The sequence below is a fragment of the Saccopteryx leptura genome, chromosome 9 (genome assembly GCF_036850995.1).
Source record: "Saccopteryx leptura isolate mSacLep1 chromosome 9, mSacLep1_pri_phased_curated, whole genome shotgun sequence".
NCBI lineage: Eukaryota > Metazoa > Chordata > Mammalia > Chiroptera > Emballonuridae > Saccopteryx > Saccopteryx leptura.
The window spans coordinates 49,427,754-49,449,493 of NC_089511.1; the positions used below are offsets into that span (position 1 = coordinate 49,427,754).

Sequence of the window (21,740 nt, forward strand, 5' to 3'; positions counted from 1 at the left end):
AATGCACATATCTAGTGACCAGGCTCAAATTTTGAGCATTCTCCATGCCTAAGTTGTTTCCACGGTCCCTGAACCTATACTCTGATAGAGGGCTGAGATCGAAATGGAACACCTGATGACATTTCTCTAAAAACCTCATTGTTGGAAGAGTTCTGTTGAGTCTGGTGTGTCTCAAATTTTTCCCAGGCCTTTTTAAAAAACAGAGTTTAGTGCCTCAAAATTTGAATCAATTTTGTATCTTTATGATTTCTCTCCTTTCTGTCTCATTCAACACCCCCACACCCCTCCCATACACACACACGTGCAGGATAACCCAGAATTTATGTATTCAAGAGCTGAGTTGGGATAACCTAAATGTTCTATATGTACCATAGTAGCCTAACATTAGCAGCTGTAACCACTGCTATATTTGGTGTTAGAGGAGGATGTCTCAAGCTTTGAGTGTTGCCTGTATAAAAATGGCAGCATCCCTCATTGGTAAGAATTTTTTTAAATACTGGATTTGTGTTCATGGATAAATATAACTTTTTTTTTGGATAAAGAAAATGGATGATGTCTATTTTAGAATTCTCTTTTTAGCTTCTCTTAGGTTACTAAGGTCAGTTTCAGAATATTGAATAGAATTTCTGAAATGCTGAGTTTATATCCTGCATGACTAAAACCTCCGTACTACCTACAAGCTTCAACTAAAGGCATATAATCATTCCATTTAGAGTTGACAGAAATCTTTAGAGGGCCTTCATTATTAAATTTGTTGTCAATTTAGTCATTAAAGATAGAGTTCCCATATTGTCTCTAAAGTTAAAGCTGTCGGCCTGACCTGTGGAGGCGCAGTGGATAAACCTGGAATGCTGAGGTTGCCGGTTCAAAACCCTGGGTTTACCTGGTCAAGGCACATATGGGAGTTGATGCTTCCTGCTCCTCACCTCTTTCTCTCTCTCTCTCTCTCTCTCTCTCTCTTCTTCCTCTCGCAAATGAATAAATAAAATCTTTAAAATATTTTTTTTTAAAAAAAGGATGCAGGACATCCATTTATTAAAAAAAGTTAAAGCTCTCCTTACATGTACAGTGGTACCTTGAGGTACAAATTTAATTCGTTCCGTAACAGAGCTCATAAGTCAGTCAACTCGTATATCAAACTGCTAATACTGGACCTGTGCACCAACGCGCCAACTAGTGGCAGCTTCCGGAATCACGACTCGTACCTTGGAATTTCACTGGATCTCAAACAAAAATATGGACCGAGTCGCAGCTCGTATCTTAAAAAAATTGTATGTTGGTCTGTTCATATCTCAAGGTACCACTGTATAGGTAAAAATTCTAAGGCACATTCATGAAATTGCATTGAGAAGACATAGCACACACGCCAGATGCAAATGAGATCAAACCTAAAAGACACCTTTTAGCAGTGAGGATTAAAACAAAATATCCTCAGTAAGACCAGTGTAAAATTGAGCCTATTGTAACTTAACAGCTCATAAAGGTCTCAGTACCAAAACACAGAACTGGGGGGTGTATTTCTGTGATTGTCGAATATTTATAGTTAGAAATCTGAGAACACTTTCAGGTATAAGCTTTTGTGCTTCGGAATGCAGTTGCAGTGAATGTTAATGCTTGTGTGGACACCAAGAACACAGGTTTATGAATCATGACAGGTCAATTTTAAAACTCAATCCAAACATACTGAAACAATTACTGCATGCAAAACTTAGATCTGAGACTAGAACACAACAGTGTATGCCTCACTAGCTTCCAGAAATTCTAAGAATAACCAATATACTCGAATAGGGGATGATAATATATCCACCAGTATAACGGGGTCTTTTACAGACATGCCTGAGGGAAGTGAGCATCGTCAGCTGAGCCACTGTTCTAAAGAGGAACATACAGGGTTCTATTGCAAGCAGGCACCTCTAGCTGACCTAAGCAATAAAGCATTTATTTGGAGGATATTGGGAGCTCATAAAATCAGAGAAAAGTGAAAAACTGGGCTTAGGGTAGAAATACAAAATTCCAGAAGGTTTTTTTGAAAATCAGGAATTGCATAGGAATCTTGCTTTTATACCTTCACTGGAATAAATGAACTACCAGCTGTTTATCTTTAAACTATCCTAGTCTAAGATTCAAAATCCTAAACGTAAGTGTGCAAACCTAAGTCAGAAGTCACCCCTGGCAGTCCTGGCGCTTTGAGAGAATGACCGCCTAGAACTCCTTGGGCCTAAATGGTTTGAGAGTTAGTATCTGGATTTACCTACTCATCAAACTTAGATGTAAAAGACGAGCCATATTCCAAAGGGAACTGAGTGTTGTGGGGAAGGTGGCATTACATAAAAGTGACCGGCTGGTCACATAAAACCATAAACATAAGCACTATGGAGGGCACTGTTAACTCAAGTGGGCGTGCTGAAGAATGAGCAATGTGCAGTGCAGTGTGGACAGGCCTGGGCTGCTTGGTCAATCCCATGAGCTCCTGATGGAGTACTACATGGCGTGCCCAACTCTTGAGCTGGGTGCTCACTTTTTAACTTGTAATATATATTGTTCCAGGTAGTAGGTATAAAAGAACAACAGTGGAGACAAGCATAACCTTGGTTTTTGTTTTATTTTCAGAGTATAAGCCCTTTCTTCTAATTGGCAGTTAGGGTGAGGGGCTGATCATTCCCCTCCGTTGAGCCCATCCAGGTAGGCTGGCTCTGGGCTGTAGCTTTAATGAGATTGACTGGGCTTACTCTAACCTCTGCCCTCCCATTTAGCTGCCTTTTGATCTTAGTGTTTGAGCTGGCAGGGATTTGCGTTACACGTTGATATGTTTGTGGTTCTTTGTGTTCAGTTGTGACAGGTTTCTGGCATCCAGTCACCATGAGAATGCATAGGACTTCCAGCCCCTCTTCTGTCATTTCCTCTGTAAACTCGAGGCCAGGAGGGTTGTCTAGCATGGCAGTTTGTTTTTGGATGTTATCAGGTTTCAATCACTATTGTCTGAGTGTTGGCTGAATTTTCAACCCTGCAAAGTCTTTCCAGCTCGTCAGGACTGCTCTTCCAAGTACTACATCCAGATTCAGGACTCTACCTGATGTAAAAAGTACCGATACTTACTTCTGAACGGCTTATTTCTCCTTAGAAGGAAGTTGGTGGAAAATCCCTCACATCCACTGTTCTTTGCTAGCCTCTTAGAAAAGTATTATTATTTTTCTTGTTACTGTGGGAGTGAAGTCTTCTGCGCCCTTCTATATATTCTAGCAGAAGAAACTGAGGTATTCATTATGTCATGTAAGCTCATTTTTAATGTTACAGGTATCGATCCCAGGTGGTGAACTTTTGTTATCTATAGCAGTGTAGCCTTAGACATAATTTTTTCTTCTGTAAGCACCTGTTTTCTTATCTGTAAATAGAAATCATAATGTGTACCTTCTGGGATTGTTTTAAGAATCAGTTTGGAAGCTAGGAGATGAATACAGCTGTAGGTTATCAGTCCTTACATAAGTCATCTCTGATGCTGGGCTCCATTTCCTTATCTATACGTTAATGGAAATGCTGAAATAGATGTGCTTTTCACTAAACAGCACATTAGTCATATTGATAGACAGATGGAAGGCCCTTTGTAGTACTGACCTGATCATCAGGTCTTCTAAACTGTTGGCTTTCTTAGCTACTGATGGGTGTCAGCATTGGTGAATGGGGCTGTTTTAATAGGCACAAATGATGAAACATGCCATTAGGTAGACAAGTCACAGACATTCCATGTACCTGGTGTTTCTGCTCATTCAACTCCTTTATCTCCTGGGCTCTGTTGGAGCTGTAAGGTATTTCTTTGGTTGCTAACCCTGAATATCCGAAGATCTGGTACTTTATATAATTATTTTTATGATTCGAGGATAGGATGGGAGATATAACCTCTCTAGTGGTTGATGGAATTAGTTTCTTCCACACATGTTGGTTCTTTGTGGAGGCACTTATAGAGGCCAATCTTTTAACTAGTTTAAAATACCGGATCAATACCGGAGTTGTTCACAGGAAAATAGCCCATTATTATTTCAACCTTAGCTGTGCTGAACTTTGCCTTTCAGCTGTTTGTGAAAAGCAGGATTATGCAATAAGTATAAATCAAGATCTCTCTTCACCCATAAGTTCTTATAATTTATTGCAGTTTATAAGAACGTAGACATGTTATTTTAGTAACGTAGGTGCAAAGGAAGTTGGAAACATGATGGCAGCCTGACTAGTTCCGGGGCAGTGGGAACCTTGACCCAGAGCACTGAGGTCGCCAGTTCGGGAACCTTGACCCAGAGCACTGAGGTCGCCAGTTCGGGAACCTTGACCCAGAGCACTGAGGCTGCCAGTTCGGAACCCGAAGATCGCTGGCTCTCAGGGCAGGCTCGTCAGCGTGGGGTCGCTGGCTTGAGTGGGGGGATCATCCACACCATCCCAAAGCTTACTAGCTCGAGCCCAAAGGTTGCTGGCCTGAAAAGCCCAACCAAGGTCACTGGCTTGAGTAAGGGGACACTAGCTCAGCACGTACGAGAAGCAGTCAGTGTACAACTAAACAGAGCAACTCCAAGCTGATGCCTGTCATCCTCTCTCCCCTCTTTCTCTCTCTCTCTCCCAAATAAAGAAGTAAATAAATAAAACATTACGACTTGTTTTATGTAAAGAAATGACATTAGAAGAGCTGTGCTTATCAGTTTGTTGCTTATGTATTTGAAGGTAATAAAACTATACTGCTCACAAAAATTAGGGGATATTTTCAAATGAATATGAAGTGATAAAATATCCCCTAATTTTTAAAAAATTAAATTTTTTTAAATAAAATTTATGTATTTGACTAATTGAGATTGGCTTTCCTTGCAATTTATCAAAATTAGGAAGTCTGGAAAGGGTGAGAGGCTTGGGGGCGGTGTGGGAAGATCCCTCAGGTACAAAGAGAAGCCATGGACTGCCACCAAGGTCCTCCTGTGAGAGGCTGCTTTCTAGTTCAAGACTTCCTTCCATCCATTATTTGCTGGCCCCACAAAAAAGCACTTTTATTTTGTCTTGGTTTTCTGTATCAAACTAAAATGTCCAAACTCTAGCCAGTGATCCATTTATTTTTATTTTTTTTAATTAAAAAAATGTTTTTTAAAGATTTTTAAAATTTATTCATTATAGAGAGAGTGAGAGAGAGAGAGAGAGAGAGAGAGAGAGAAGGGGGAGGAGCAGGAAGCTTCAACTCCCATATGTGCCTTGACCAGGCAAGCCCAGGGTTTTTTGAACCGGCAACCTCAGCGTTTCCAGGTTGACGCTTTATCCACTGCACCACCACAGGTCAGGCCCATTTATTTTTAGTAATAATTTCAATACAATTACAATATTAGCAAAAAAAAAAAATAGGTAGTTCTCTGGAGTATGAGTGGATTGCTTGTATATCACTATCACTTTCACTTTCTCAAGTGGCCGAATTTGTTTCTTCTGGCAGGGAATTTGGGCTGGAAAGAATTCCTGTGGCCGACACCAGTGTTGATATATTTAGAAGTCCACCATTATCTGACTGACTGATTTACGTACGTCTTTCCAGATCACACTGCCTGCACAGTTCAGCACACTCCCTCAGCACCACTCATATCTTCATGGACTTACACATGTCCTGCCCTATTTTGTCCTAGTAATTATTACTGGGAGTGACGATTACGATCTGGAAAGAAAGGGAGGGCGACAGTGGTAGCTTTGAATCGGCTATTACAGCTGTTTTATTTGGAGTGAGGATCAGCAGCAGTCATTTTCATTAACCCTCAGGACATTAAGGAGGCAGCTATCCTTTCTGCATACAAAAGTAGCAACTAGTGACAGCGGGGGTGTGGGAGTTACTGCAGAACAAAACAACTGCTTTCACCCCCTCCACCCCACCCCCACCCCGCTGGTAAAACTCCTTGGGGCACTTTGAGAAAAAGGGAACAAGTTAGAAAAAAGAAAAAATTCATTTTAGATCTTCATGCGCTGATCCTGGGAGAGGTCCCTGAGGAACCAGTCACCTCTGAAGGTATCACTAGAGTGCTTGTGTCCTTTACATCTAGAACAGTTTTTTAAAATTACATGGATAAGGGCAGACAGCCTCGTTATTACGGCCTGAAAGAGCTGCTGCTGTTTCCGATTTAATGAAGTCACAGAGCCCTCAACAGTCAGACTCAACCCCACACTCCGATACAGGCAGAAAGGACTCAGCTTTTATTTTGAGAAATTTATTAAAATAAGAGCAAGCATCAGTTGTACATTCAAATAGTCATTTGCACGGTGTGGTACTAGAGCAGAACCATTTTAAATATATTTAAAAATCACAAAATGTATGGGCTAAGGCACTACATCTTGTCTCATGTTTTCAATAAATACGCCGTTTTTAAAAAAGGCAGTTGTGAGTACCTTTGATTAAATGAATACAGGCACTGGATTAAAGACAGTTACCCTTTGCTGTGGCCATTGTATATTATTCTCAAAAGAACTTTCATTAGCTAAGATTAGCATTAAAAAAAAACTATTTTAAAAATCACAGTTTTCTCTTTCCAGTTTAAGTCTCTTCCAGAGAGACCTGTGTACAGAAGGTACTGCTTCTTCATATACCCTTTAGCACAAGGAATTATGCATAAAGTACAAAAGATTGCCTCCCAGGAGGTTAAAGCCATCAGAGGTGGGATGTCTCAGAACAGCAAAAAGTTTTTGGAAAAAAAGTTTGTTTTTTCAACTGCAGTATTATCAGCTGCGTTTTAAAAACTGGACCTTTCAGCATCCAAGAAGCTTGCTCTGTAAGTGCCCTCTAGTCAAGGGGCTTCATGAAGCAGTTGAAGGGAATCAACCCGGCTTGTGCGCTGTGTGGCGTTAGAGTAGCAGACCGGGAGCCCCAGGACCTGGTGCTCATTCGGGGCCACCAGTACTCCCCAGGAGTGCCGGTTCTGTGTGTCTGCTGCACAGTTCAGCAGCTCACAAGGCACGTGCTTGTGCACCCTCTTAGTTCGATCACCTGTCAGATGAAAGGGGTGGCTCTGAAGTTGTCTGCCATCTTTTCCAGTACTAGCAGCTCCCTAGTCTGATGATGCGGCTGGTGTTCAGTTTTGGCTGCTGCTGCTGCTGCAGTCCACAGGCACAGCCTCTCCGTGCGACACAAATGACCACAGCAAAGAGGAGAAAAATAAACTTTGCACAACATTGCCAGTCTGAGCCCTGGGTGGCAATCTTTCATCAAAGCACTTTATGCTGGTCAATGAAAAGACACCATTTAACTGGAGTTATATTATTCATAGAAGTGCATTAAGGCTATTATTAGATAATATAACTAATAATAGTGGCAGAAGTAGGTTGCATAGATCTCTGAGGTTAAATTCACATTTTCACACATTGGGTATCTCCAGTCAGGTCATACTTCAGCATCTAAGAGATTGGGCAGTAAGGCTGTGAGGTGAAATCATTAGGAAGAATCTTGTGAGCCACACCTCATTCAGGGTGTGAGGGGTTTTTTTTGGGGGGGGGGGGGAGAGGAGTCAGTTGTATAGAAGAGGCTGCTCTTCTGATTTATTTTATTACTGGTATGTGACATTGGGAAAGCACAGGTTGGTGAGACTTAAGCCAGAAAACAGGCTTTACTTTTTAGCATGTAAACTGGACGTATAGTCAAAGCCTTAAGAAATCTAGGACCTATGTGCTCAGATGCAGTAGATAATACAATTTCATTTTAAAATGATAAACAATAGTGTTTTTTACCTGCTAAGATTTGGTCTTCAGTTTGACTTTTTTCTGTATATATTAAAGTTGGCTTTAAATTTAAGACAATTTTTACTTCATTATAAAAGACTAAAATCAGTCATTGAGGAACCATTGGATTCAAAGCAGCTAATCACAGAAATAGAAAATGGAATCAAAGAGCACTTCAGAAAGAAGCTCAGGATCCACGGGCATTTAGTTGTTCTTCTCCAGGGACCTGTAATAATCTGTCAGGACTTTCCACGCTTTGGGGGCCATAAAGCCATCTGGGGGGCTTTCTCCTTCCCGGGCCAGCTTCCTCATACGAGTTCCTGAGATGAAGTCATACTCATTGTGCCTGTCACAGGGTAGAAACAAAGAACTCTGTATGGGTAAATAACATCTTCCTTTAAGACTCCTGGAGTAGGTTATGGGTTCTGAGACCACATTTTTCCCTTCTGTAAAATGCTGCATCTTCTAAAATTGCAATTTGACAAATCTTCAGTTTAGTAAAGGAACTTGCCAAAGAAGGGGAAATAATGGCAGCTATCCATTCCATACTGATTACTGTGTTCTAATATCTCCTCTGTTCAGCAGGTGTCTGCTGCTGCCCTACCCAGTTCTGTGAGCTCTGACTGTGCTGAGTGCACCATAATACTCATTAAAATCTTTTTCTGCATTGACTTCCTTTCACTTAATGTGCCAAGCACTCAGTGCATGCACAAGAAATGGACATTAAAAAAGAAATCTTTTTTTTTTTTTTTTTTTTTTTCTGAAGCTGGAAACGGGGAGAGACAGTCAGACAGACTCCCGCATGCGCCCGACCGGGATCCACCCGGCATGCCCACCAGGGGCGACGCTCTGCCCCTCCGGGGCGTCGCTCTGTCGCGACCAGAGCCACTCTAGCGCCTGGGGCAGAGGCCAAGGAGCCATCCCCAACGCCCGGGCCATCTTTGCTCCAATGGAGCCCCGGCTGTGGGAGGGGAAGAGAGAGACAGAGAGGAAGGAGGGAGTGGGAGTGGAGAAGCAAATGGGCGCTTCTCCTATGTGCCCTGGCCGGGAATCGAACCCGGGTCCCCCGCACACCAGGCCGACGCTCTACCACTGAGCCAACCGGCCAGGGCCAAAAAAGAAATCTTTATAGACCATCTACTATATTCAAAGGACTGTACTACAACTTTAGGGAACACAATGTGTAAGACCAGGTGTTGGCCTTTGAGACACCCCCATTCCAACTAGGAGTGTGTAGAGATGCACCAGAGAGTTTTGCAAAGGACCAAAAATTTGCTTCAACATTCCAGTTATGCAGATGGTGGAAGAATTTTCCTCTGAAAACCTACCTTTCTGGATCATAGAAGTCCATGGCTTTCTTGGCTTTGTTGTAGGCAGCCACTCGGAATGGAATGATTTCCACTGAGGTGAGGCCAGGGGCCATGCTCAGGACCTTGCCCCCGTGAGTGGCTTCATACAGGTCTTTCTTGGTCTCAGGGTGTGGCATGCCTGCAGGGTCCCGGCCCACAATGTAGAAATTGGCCCCCGCAATCATTCGGGACCTACAGTGCCATTGGACCTAGAAAACATCACATAAGGGACAAGCTGGTCATCATTGGCCATGTCTGTGGGTCCCTGATTACATACTTTTATTCTGCTTTAAAAGTAACTCAGCAATGTGGGTCAACTAATAATTGGCACAAAGTCAGTGAGGTATCTAAGACTCCCAGCTCTCTTCATCTGCTTGCTTATGTTGGGTGGGACAGGAGCTTTACAGGTAAAAGCCCTTGCTCTTAGAACCTGTGCTTGTATTTCCTAATCTCTCCAAACAGGCTAGCAGACCGGGAACACTCAGATCTTACTATTGTACAGAACTGTGAATTTTGCTTCCCATCTCTATTCAGAATGAATCATCACAGTTTAAAGGAAATTACAAACTCCAGTATGTCCAGTCAGGCTGCCAAGAATGAGATAATTAGCTTTCATATGCAGACATGGACTCCAGCGCCACACAGCAGTGGCATTTCAAATGCACTGTTCTCTTTAAAGCCCAGACAGAGATATAGAGGATGGAGAGGAGAGCTAGGAGGCCTGGAACGATGGTGTGGTTGAAGAGAATTAATTTGTTAAACTTAGTTTGGGGTATCCCAAAGGGTTGAGATCCTTTCAACTTATCATACTTCTCACAAACTTGTTCAAATCTACCACACTGGTGGTTCGCGAGACTCTGTTTGATAGGCTCGCTGTGTGATGAAAGGGAGACATTAAGCTTTCAAAGATACTCTCAGTGGGTCTCAAATGTAGCATGGAGAATCACTTAGAGTAACTTTATTTTATTTTTAAATTTTATTTTTTTTAATGGGGTGACATCAATAAATCAGAGTACATATATTCAAAGAAAACATGTTCAGGTTATCTTGTCTTTCAATTATGTTGCATACCCATCACCCAAAGTCAGATTGTCCTCTGTCACCTTTTATCTAGTTTTCTTTGTGCCCCTCCCCCTCCCCCCTTTCCCTCTTCCTCTCCCCCCACCCCCCTTAACCACCACACTCTTATCAATGTCCAGCAGGGGTCCCCAAACTTTTTACACAGGGGGCCAGTTCACTGTCCCTCAGACCGTTGGAGGGCCGCCACATACAGTGCTCCTCTCACTGACCACCAATGAAAGAGGTGCCCCTTCCAGAAGTGTGGCAGGGGGCCGGATAAATGGCCTGAGGGGGCCACATGTGGCCCACGGGCCGTAGTTTGGGGATGCCTGACTTAGAGTAACTTTAACTTCAGAAAATGAGTATCAAGTTAGACGCAACTTGCCCTGTAACCTAGTTAACTTGCATTATCCACCTGGTACTTGCCAACTCCCATATTCTCAAAGGCAGTGTATATCAGGTTTGATGTGATGTTTCTAGCTCTTTTACAAGCACTAAATGGAAACATAATTAAAGAGAGACGAGAAGATTTCACAATCTGCTCATGATGAAGGATTCCAGAGACTCGTTTACTCTTCTAAGTAAAGTTTGAGCCTGTGCTTCTGAGTCCTACAGCCCAGCTCAGAGAACTGCTTACCTCTGTGGGGCCAGCATATAACATAGGAGATGGGAAGATGGCCACGATGGTGGACTTGGGATCCAGGACCCCTTCCTCAAGCACAGCTGCATGCTGCTTCATCCGCCAGTCCAGGGGCACATCATCGTCCTTGGTCCAGCCACCCAGAGGGTGGAGCAGGAGGACCGGGTGCTTGTAGCCCCTCTCCAGGAGTCGGCGGTGGGTGTCCTGCATCAACAGAGCATGGCCATTATGCACAGGATTGCGCAACTGGAAGGCAAACACCGCATCTGGGCAAGGAAAACATAAAAGCCAACGTTAGAGATATACACAGTGTTGCTTGCTGCAGGAACAGAAAGGTAAACTCAGTTATGTTTCTTGTTCTGTGCATTCATTATATCCACTTGTTCTCAAGAATTGCCTGGAGAATCTGCCTAGGTCTTTAGGGGTGTTACTCCAAAGGTACCAGCCAATGTCAGACTGTGTGGACAGGGACAGGATGCAGAGGCAGGAAACCCTAGGGGGAGAGCCTGACTCAGAAAGAAAACGTTTGTTGCCAGGACGTTTGCGGCAAACTGTGACTCAGGCAGGCATCCACCGAGGGGTATCAGTCCTCTTTATCCTGCTCCAGTGTCTCTTCCCCAGTGGGGTGATGAGGTACATTTCTGGGACCCGTGCAAGGTCTCAACAATCTAAAGATATAAAATACATTTCATCTTCTCATTAAATAAATATTCAAGTCCTGCCCAGTTGGCTCAGTGGTAGAGTGTTAGTGGCATGTGGATGTCCCAGGTTCAATTCCAGGCAGGGCACATAGGAGAAGCGACCATTTGCTTCTCCACCCCTCCTCCTCTGTCTTCTCTCTTTCTCTCTCTCTCTTGCCCTCCAACAGCCATGGCTCAATTGCTTCAAGCAAGTTGGCCCTGGGCACTGAGGATGGCTTGGTGGAGCCTCTGCCTAGGTGCTAAAAATAGCTTGGTTGCCAAGCATCAGCCCAGGACATGCAGAGCCTCTCCCATAGGAGACTTGCCAGGTGGATCTCAGTGTGGGTGCATGCAGGAGTCTGTCTCTGTCTCCCCTCCTCTCACTTAAAAAAAAAAAAGAAATCTTCAAAATCACTGCACAGAGTGATGGATACTTGAGAGCCTTTATTTTTCTTTCTGGTTATGAAATAATATATAGCCATTATGGAAAACTTGTGAAATACAGAAAAGTGCAAATGGAATAGAAAAAATTACCCATAGTATTATCATTACTTTTTTTCTCTCTCTTTTTCAAAATATGTGAAGTGAAACTCTTCCCCTCCCTTGGTCCAGCTCCACCCACCGCAAGAAGCAGCTGCCGTCATCACGGGCAGTTTAGTGGCAGCTGCCGTCATCACCAGGGAGTTTGGTGGCAGCTGCCGTCATCACCGGGCAGTTTGGTGGCAGCTGCCAAAGGGAAATAGCTTAGAGTTTTAAAATAATTATCATACTTTATTTTGTTTTCCAAAGTTATATCACACATATGGTTTTGCAAATTGCTTTTATTGACTTTGGGTATCTTTCTGTGTTGGGGTATATTTTTAACTGCTGGATAGTCTTCCAGTATAGTAGTTAGACTTTATAAACTGTTTCCATATCAATAGATATATCAAGAGATGTTTCCAAGCTTTTTAAAACTAGAAACATGCTGTTCCTGATATCCTTATTTCAGCTAGCAGTGAGTGGTGAGGAGTAGTAACAAATTCGTCGGAGCCAGCCTACATACCAGCATTCATTTCTTTACACTTCTGTCTGAGCTCCAAAGGTGTCAGGCGGTACTGGTCCAGCCCATCGTTCCATCTTATTCTCTCAAGCACCTGAAGGTCTCCACCAACCAACCAATCTCCACTTTCCATTATCATCTAGAAAGACAATATTTAAGTTAGCAATTAATATTGATTTCTGTTTATCTAAAAAAAATGTTCTCCTTCTGGACCAATCTTGGGCTACTGTTGAAGAATTGCCTTGAATTCTTTAGCATTTCTAGCACTTTATCAAACTTTTTGGTCTCTCAATCCCTTTATACTCTTAAAAATTATTGAGAATGCCCAAAGAGCTTTTGTTTGACAGAGTTGTATCTGTTATTATAATAATTATTATTATTTTACTCAGTAAGAGGAGGGGAGGCAGAGAGACAGACTCCCACATGCACTGGGATGGGGATCCACCTGGCAAGCCCACTAGGGGGCGATGCTCTGCCCACCTGGGACATTGCTCTGTTGCTCAGCAACTGAGCTAGCTCTTCTTAGTGCCTAAGGCGGAGTACATGGAACAATACTCAGCACCTGGGGTCTACTCACTTCAATCGAGCCATGGCTGCAGAAGGGGAAGAGAGAGAGAGAGAGAAGCGAGAGGGGTAGGGGTGGAGAAGCAGATGGGATCCTCTGTGTGCCCTGATCTGGAATCAAACCCAGGAAATCCACATGCTGGGCCGAGCTCTACCACTGAGCCAACCAGCCAGGGCCATTATTTTCGATATTAGAAATTAAAGCTGCAAAACAAAATATACCCAGAGGGCTTTCATCACATGGGACAAGGCCAAGCACAGAAAGAGATAGGTAAGCTGGCTGCAGGCCAAAAGCCGACTCTCCACAGTACCATACTCTGGTATGGAACCAAGACGCCTAAATTTGAAACTGGCCCTCCAGATTGTTTTTTTTTTTTTTTTTTCTTTCTGCTTTTACTTTTTTTTTAAATTGTTTTTTTTAGATAGAGGAAGGGAGAGAGACACACACTGAATCCTTTGGTTCACCTAATTACATGAATAGAACCGCAAACTTATCCCATCTGGCCACACTGCAAGTTATCCTTGGCTTTTAGTTTTATTACTATTTATGTTAAATTTACTCCCGGGCCATAAGTTTTTGTTTCTTCAGTTTCTTCTGGGATATCTTTTTCTTCTGTGCAACTTCCTCTTCTGGTTTAGGAACAATCTGCTCCTTTTCAGTAAGGATCATCTCAATGTGGCAGGGAGAGCTCATGTAAGGGTTAATCCGCCCATGAGCTCTGTAAGTTCTCCTTCGCATTTTGGGGGCCTCGTTCACCTGGATGTGCTCAATGACCAGAGAATCTACGTCTAACCCCTTAAGTTCAGCATTACTCTCTGCATTTTTAAGCATGTGGAGCAAAAATTCAGCACTCTTTTTAGGCCAGCGACCCTGTGTCCAGCCCCACTGTTTGGCCTGGGCACACCTACCAACTCCACCATTGTAACGACGGAATGGCACACACTGCTTCTGTAAAGTGACATCCTTCAGGTACTTGGTGGCTTTTCGAATATGCATACCCTTGATGGCCTGGGCAGTTTCACGCGTGTTCTTAAAGTGAACTCGAAGGTTTGAGCCTCTTGACTTGCATGATTTTGTGGGATTTTCTGGGTCAAGTGAGTAGCGAACCATTTTGAGAGGTCACCTAGGCCCGTTTTCGGGAAGAGCCCTTCCAGATTATTAATAAAGCATAGTGTCAAAGTACACAGTAAATAGTTTATTTATTAGTTAGATATATAACTTTTAAAGATGGTATATGTGCTTCTGTTTGTATTTCTACAGTAGGACCCAGAAATGTGAGACTGGTGTGAGGAATGGTCAAACTAATAAAAAAAGAGGTCCTGGCTGGTTGGCTCAGTAGTAGAGTGTCGGTCTGGCTTGGGGATGTCCCAGGTTCGTTTCTGTTCAGGGCACACAGGAGAAGCACCTATCTGCTTTTCCAACCCTCCCCCTTTTACATCTCTCTTTTTTTCTCTCTCTTCCACTCCTACAGCCATGGCTCGATTGAAGTGAGTAGGCCCTGGGCACTGAGGAAGGTTCCATGGCCTCTGCCTCAGGCACTAAGAAGAGCTCAGTTGCTGAGCAACAGAGCCATGCCCCAGATGGGCAGAGCATTGTCCTCTAGTGGGCTTGCCCAGTGGATCCTGGTTGGGGCGCATGCTGAAGTCTGTCTCTGAAGTCATCTCACTGAATAAAAATGAATAAATAAAGTAAGGAAAAAGAAACCATGATAGTGCTGGATGAAATGAGAGAAGGTCAACACTCCCCTCAACAAGGACGAAAGGCCCTTGGGCCTGACGACAAAGTTGAGGCACTGCCACCTAATTTGTGGCATCTAACCATGGTTGGTGCATTGTGCACGTTCAACTTATACAATGTTATATGTCAATTATATCTCAAACTCACAAAGAAAGAGAAATATGACCTTTGTTTTTTCTATAAACTTATTTTGCAGAACAATCAATTACAACTTAGAGCAAATGTCAACAGTATTGGGAAACCCAGGGTAGAGAGAGGGTGATTGTATAAGGGATTTGGTTATGTTTTCATGGCCCCTAAACTCTGTGCTTAGGAAAATCTTAACAATACTATTTTGATACCTATACTTCCACATTTACTTTCTCCTCATTGTTTAAGTTAGACTATAGATAAACTTTTGAAAGGTTTAAGAACCCAAACCCCTATGAGTATTCAATAGTAACTCATACTAGACACTGGGGGTCCATCCTATTCTGGTTCTATCCCTAAGGCAACACAGAACCAATTTCATTCACTACCTAACCCCTAAAAATGTGCCTGTTTGAAGATCAATGCTGAAACTGTTTTTGGTTTCACTGGGATAGAGAGGGACAGATTATATCTCTCCAAGGTGATCCAATGGTCTCCAAAACTGTAGTCCTCAAAACTCTGACTCTGCCTAATTTCCTAGAAGTTCCCACTTCCTGCCAAAGACAGATGGGGAACCATACACAGCTGCAGATTTTGCAGAACTGCAAACACAGAGAAATGAGGAACAAGCTTTTAGGGAGGCTAGTGTCTGACTAGGTGGTGGTGCAGTGGATATAGCGGTCAAGTCACGCCTGAGAAGCAATCAATGAACAACTAAAGTGCCACAACTACGAGTTGAGGAGTCTCTCTGCCTTCCTGTCTGTCACTCTCTTAAAAAAAATGAAGATAAAAAAGGGAGGCTAGTGCTGTAGTGAAAGGGAAATTGGACTTGGAATCAGACAACAGGAATGCATAAAGGAGGATGAAGACCATTAAATGGTGAAATGGCTCAAAGAGGGCAAGGAAAGGAAGACTTGAAAGAAACAACAGTGGATAGAGCATTGATCTGGGATTCTGAGGACTCAGGTTTGAAACCCCAAGGTCACCAGTTTGAGTGCAGGCTCACTGGCTCACCGGCTAGAGTTTAGTATTGTAGACATGACCCCATGATCACTGGCTTGAGCTCAAAGGTCACTGGCTTGGAGCCCAAGGTTGCTGGTTTGAGCTCAAGGTCACTGGCTTGGCTGGAGCCTCCCCATCAAGGCACATATGAGAAGTAATCAGTGAACAACTAAGGTGCTGCAATTACAAGTTGATGCTTCTCATCTCTCTTTCCTCCTGTCTGTCTCTGCCTCTCTCTATCTCTTTCTCTTGTATAGAAGGAAGGAAGGAAGGAAGGAAGGAAGGAAGGAAGGAAGGAAGGAAGGAAGGAAGGGAGGGAGGGAGGGAGGGAGGGAGGGAGGGAGGGAGGGAGGAAGGAAAGAGAAAGAAAGAAAGAAAGAACAAAAAGAAAAGAAAGAGAAAGAAAGAAAGAAAGAAAGAAAGAAAGAAAGAGAAAGAAAGAAAGAAAGAAAAACTTAGAAATGAAGAGGGAATCCACAAACTGGAAGGAAAGGAACATCTGAGGGCAGGAAGGGGCAGAGGGCAGAATGAAAAGGAGAAGGAAAAGAAGAGAAAGAAAGCAGAAGGAAGGCAATTATGGGTTTAGGAAAATAAAGTGATGAAATAGTTCAGAGAACAGAATTGAGAGGAAACACTAACATGTGATACAAGTGGAGAATATGTATTCATTCCTGTGATTGATATCTGTCATAATCATACAATTCCGGAGCTGTAAGGAAACTGTAAGTCATGTGGACTTAAGGCCCTAATTTTCAGATAAGAAGGCAGTTGTACACAGGGGAAGTGGCAGAGTTCAAGTGCACATAGCTGTCAGCTAGGACCCAAATCTAGGACTCCTCCACACCAGGCCCTCTTCCCTCTGCACCTACTGTCCCTCATCAGTGGTCTCCATGCTGATATTTCAGCATGGCTTTCAAAGGCACCTTCCATTCATCCTCCATCCAGTCAGCACTTACTATGTGCCAGGCCCTGGGCTTGCTGCTGGGGATTTGGATGTGGTCCTTGATCTCATGGTTTGGTAGTCGGAGTGGCGTGACAGAAGAGTAAATGGGTAACAATACTGTGGGACAGGTATGGACCGGAAAAGGGCAAAGTACTCTGGAAGGACAAAGAAATGGCACCCAGTCAGGCTTATAGATCGTGGGAGTAAGGCCAACTTAAATGGGAAAGAACAAACAAAGAGTGTGAGGCAGGGGTGAAGGAACAGTGTCCTAGGTTGAGGAACTAGCATGTGCAAAAGTTAGAGAGAGGATGATGAGTGGTGAGAATGACTGGCGGTGGTGATAAGAGATAATATGAAGTCAGATCTTTACAAAGAGTTCCCAAATAAAGCTTGAATAGTCCACTGTAACCAAAAATGGAGAAAGGATCAGAGAGAAGTAAGGCAAGAGAAAGGAAAGAAATGCGATATCCTGGCACAGGCTGGAACAGAAGGGAGGTGGACAAGTTGAAGCAACACAAGAGGTAAATATCTGGATTGGTGACTGAGTGAACAAGGGAGAAGGCAGAAGTATGAATGACATTCAGGTTTGGGACATGGTCAACGTTTGGATGGTGGAGCTGCTCACTTGACCTGGGAAATACAGGAGAGGAAACAGGTTAGGGGAGAAGGTGCATATGCTGAGTGTGAGATGCTTGCAGGATCTAACCAGGTGGAGCCATACGGACAGTGCTCTGGGTAATAATCTAATGCAGTGGTTCTCCACTGCACAGTACCTGAGAATCACAGAGCAGTTTACCCTCCAATACCCAGAATTGACCCCAAGGCATTAAAATCTGTGAGGGTGGGATGGATCCAGCCATGAATCATTTTTAAAGGTCGGGTGATTTTGTTTATCGAATTGACCACATTGTCTTCACTGCAGAGCTAAAGGGAAGTCATGCTCTGTTATCTTGGTTTCTATATTTGCAAAGTGGGAGTAATGATTCTTAGCTAATTCACAAGAGCCTTGTGAGAAACCACTACTGTTTGGAAAAGCTTTGAGAGCCATGGATAAAAGGCAACAGGGCTCCTCCAACTGTTATTTTTATAGGTTTCACCTGTTCCTCACGCTTTCATCTGTGATCATGTCACATGGTTCCACGTTAGTGACTCAAGAGAGAGGGTTGGGATGACTTGAATGAAAGGTCAAAGTGACGTCAGTGAAGAGCAATGCAACAGTGGCAGGCCATTTCTTTGGTGACTCTGACCATTTCCCATGCAAATATCACTCCTACTGCCACATGGAAATACAAGAAGGTCTATGATTGCTTTTGGAAGAAATTACTTATGGGAGGTTTGGGTTTTGCTTTGTTTGTTTTTAACATGTTTAAGTACTTCCTGTATTACAAGATGCTAAAAAAATACAATGCAAAGACTTTCCCAATAAAACTCATGTGTTGTGTGTCTGGTAGACACCCCTCTAGCACTCGAAGTGTAGTTAGTGTATACAGGCCGAGTGGCTTTCTCTCTCTGGTTATCCATGCCATATTTCTCACCACAGTAGCTAGCTCACTGGGAATGTTTACAGAATCCCTCTAATAACTTAATGAGACAGAGTCACAGGCTATATTGTCAAGGCCACAACTACATCACCACTCTCCCTGGCCTCTAAGAATTTCTGACCTTCAACTGGCAACACATGATGTAAGACAAGATGAAAGTAAATAATTACATAAGAGCTTCCTTAGGTTTTGCTTGATTGGTTGATGTTTTCTTTCTTTTTTCTTTTCTCCTTTTAGTGCTAATCATGTGGATGTGGATGTCAGGCCCAAAGAGTGGACATATCTGATCTAGCATGATGACTGGCAACTAACTATTCCTTAGGTCACTGAGTGAAAATGAGATCATAAACCTGTTTGATTACTATCAGAAATGAAGCAGGCATAAACAAGACCCAGAACACAATTCTTCAAACAGCTCAACATCCAGCAATTTCCAGGACAGTCTGCCAGCCTTTGGGACATAAACTGTTCATATGGCTTTGAGCTAGATGTGCATTACGATTAAAGATGATTATCTACAGGGTGGAGAGTTGGGTCCAATAATTAAAAAGCTGCTTTGCAGCCAACTGACCTCTTGTATCACAGGCTGCCACCAGTGGTCTTGAAGGACCCTTCCTATCTTGTGACATTTCATAACTGGGGAAAAAAACTAAGACAATTTTGCCCAACAGAGTCAGATCAGTTAATTAAGCATCCATTTTTCAGGGTCTCATAGCTGAAAGAGGTTTTAGGATTATTTTGAGTCTGGACCCCTCCTTTTATAAATGAAGAAACTGAGGCCCGGAGAGATGATGTGCTCTGTAGAGTTTTCTGGGCCTCAAATTGCTATCTATTCCAGTGAACTTTCTAAAAATTAGTAACCCCAACTAGAGAATTTGACATGTTAAATTTGCAGTCTATGTCTTTTTAAATTTTAATCCTAATTAATGCTTTAATCTTGGATGAGGAATGATTTCTGCATTCAATTTCACATATTTTTTTTATAGGAAATGAACCACCTCCAACAATTCCATACCATCCTCCACTCCCACCCACCCCATTACCAAAAACAATTAGAAACTGTGAAGGAATTTGAGGAATATTCATCTATTTTGCCTTTAGGCAGGATAGACTTAAAATGATCCTAATAAAATACATTTTTTAAGCTAAAAAATATCCGGTGATGAAAATGTGGTATCTTCCCTCTGGAATCTTGTCCAACATCTGTACTGATTTTTGTTTACTGAAAGAATGTCATTGATCCCTGCCCTGGCCACAGAACAGGAACTCTTGAGTCTCTTTCCAGTAGTTGGTTGGATCCATTCTGTATGAGGAAAGTGAGTTCCCTTGTGAATTTTGAAGATGGACAGGGCTGCGAGATCTGGCTTTGGTTTTGTGCATAGTTACAATTACTCATGATGCTAGACTAAATTATCTACCCAGTCCAGTTGTTTCCCATTCAGCTGAGGGAGCCGAACACGAACACATCACAAGATCCAAGTACACAGATCTTTTAGACCAACCTTCAAAATAAAAACATTCCTTTGCCCCTTTCTAAAAAGATCTCCAAGGCAAAGCCAGCAAAACCTCTCTTGGAAATGAATTCTTTCATCTAACTCATTTTTCTATGTCCTTCAGTGAAGGAATTAAAAAGAACTATTTTTACCCTAAGTTGAAGGAAATCAAGAAAACTTTTCAAATGTCTGGCAACTTACTTTGATATGGGGATGTTTTGCACACGTTGTGCCCCACACTCGGGAGCAACGCTCCTCTTTTCTATGTTCATAGAATTCAGGGTTTTGTAAGATAGCCACCCTCTGTCCACCATATGTCAGGACGAACTTGCTGCACTCTTCCAGCCGTGTCTTATCATCCGTGGAGATAGGCAGCACAATGGGAATGCTCAGGTTGATCACTCCATCTGTAGAAAGAGCCATGTGGGGTGTGAATATGGGATACAAAGTGTACTGTCCTATAAGGATGATGCAGATGTGCACAATGTCCCTTCCAAATATTTCCTGCAATGGATTTTCAGACCTAAATCCAATATGGTTGTGTTAACTGCACCGGTTTCTCTAGAGTCTATCTATGAGAGAAGTCCTTGAGGGACTTCTCAAAGCAGGAGATAGGGCATTTGTGAAAAAAATGGGCTGAGTTTCAAATCATGAAGGTTGCTTTAGTAATTTGGGGGTCCAGGATGGGGTGTCTCCCTTCTGGGTTCTCTTTTTAAAGCTTGATCCCAACCTCAATGCACTAGAAAGTTTCAAATCTTTAAAACCCCAATTAGCCTGACCAGGCGGTGGTACAGTGGATAGAGTGTTGGCCTGGGATGCTGAAGACCCAGGTTCAAAACTCCAAGGTCACCAGCTTGAGCATGGGTTCATCTGGCTTGAACACAGGCTCACCATCTTGAGCACAGGGTTGCCGGCTTGAGTGTGGGATCATAGACATGACACCATGATTGCTGGTTTGAGCCCAAAGGTTGCTGGCTTGAGCCCAATGTTACTGGCTTAAGCAAGGGGTCACTGGCTCAGCTGGAGTCCCCGGTCAAGGCACACATGAGAAAGCAATCAATGAACTAAGGTGCTGCAACTATGAGTTGGTGCTTCCCATCTCTCTCCCTTACTGTCTGTCTCTCGCTAAAAAAAGAAAAAAAAAAAAAAAAAAAAAAAAGAACCAAGACAAAACATCTAGTCTTTCTTGGAAGTGAACCTTGTAACAACATTGGTAAGTCTCTTAATACCTGTTTAGGCTTTAATTACACTGTTCCGCACTGAATTGAATAAGGAAAAAAAAATGAGACAATTAATAGTAGCAACAGACCCACAAACAAGGCGTCCTCTTGATGCAGTTCCCTGTGCTCCAGGCACAGCATCACCTTTAAATATTTCTGAAAAGCCTTACCTGGGAATCACAATTCTTGCTAGCTTAACCACAATGGATAATTATCAGCCAGAAAACAGAGAGGAGTCAAAAACAACATGACAGTGTTTTTACTAAAGTTGATGCACTTTGGAGAGTGAGACCCTTTCACCTTTAGGCTGAGTCTCTTACTGTAAAAGGTATTTGAGTAAACTGCATATTCTGGTTTCTTAGTATACAACACGACAAACTGGATGGTGTGGTAAATGGTGTTTTGAAAACTTACATTTGCACCACAAGAAATATCAAATGATAGCTTGACCATAAAGGAAGAGTCAGGAAAACTATTTAAAAATAGAGATAGAAACTGTGATGATTAATCTTACGTGTCAACTTGGCTAGGCTACAGTCCCCAGGTATTTTAGTCAAACATTATTCTAGATTTCAAACATTTCTCTGAATGTATTTTTAGATGAGATTAACAATTAAACCAGCCGAC

General features: G+C 42.8%; 1 protein-coding gene and 1 pseudogene across 1 annotated transcript in view; one reads left to right on the plus strand and one right to left on the minus strand.

Moving 5' to 3' along the window:
- Positions 1-7,491: 7,491 nt before the first annotated feature.
- Positions 7,492-21,740, minus strand: part of PAPSS2 (3'-phosphoadenosine 5'-phosphosulfate synthase 2) — a 79,825-nt gene continuing 65,576 nt past the window's right edge. The window contains 5 exon segments of the mRNA XM_066349112.1: positions 7,492-8,059; positions 9,042-9,271; positions 10,759-11,027; positions 12,487-12,622; positions 20,095-20,300. Of these exon segments, the coding sequence (XP_066205209.1) occupies positions 7,918-8,059; positions 9,042-9,271; positions 10,759-11,027; positions 12,487-12,622; positions 20,095-20,300 (983 nt within the window). The 3' untranslated portion in view covers positions 7,492-7,917.
- LOC136381683 (U6atac minor spliceosomal RNA) lies at positions 14,760-14,873 on the plus strand (annotated as a pseudogene).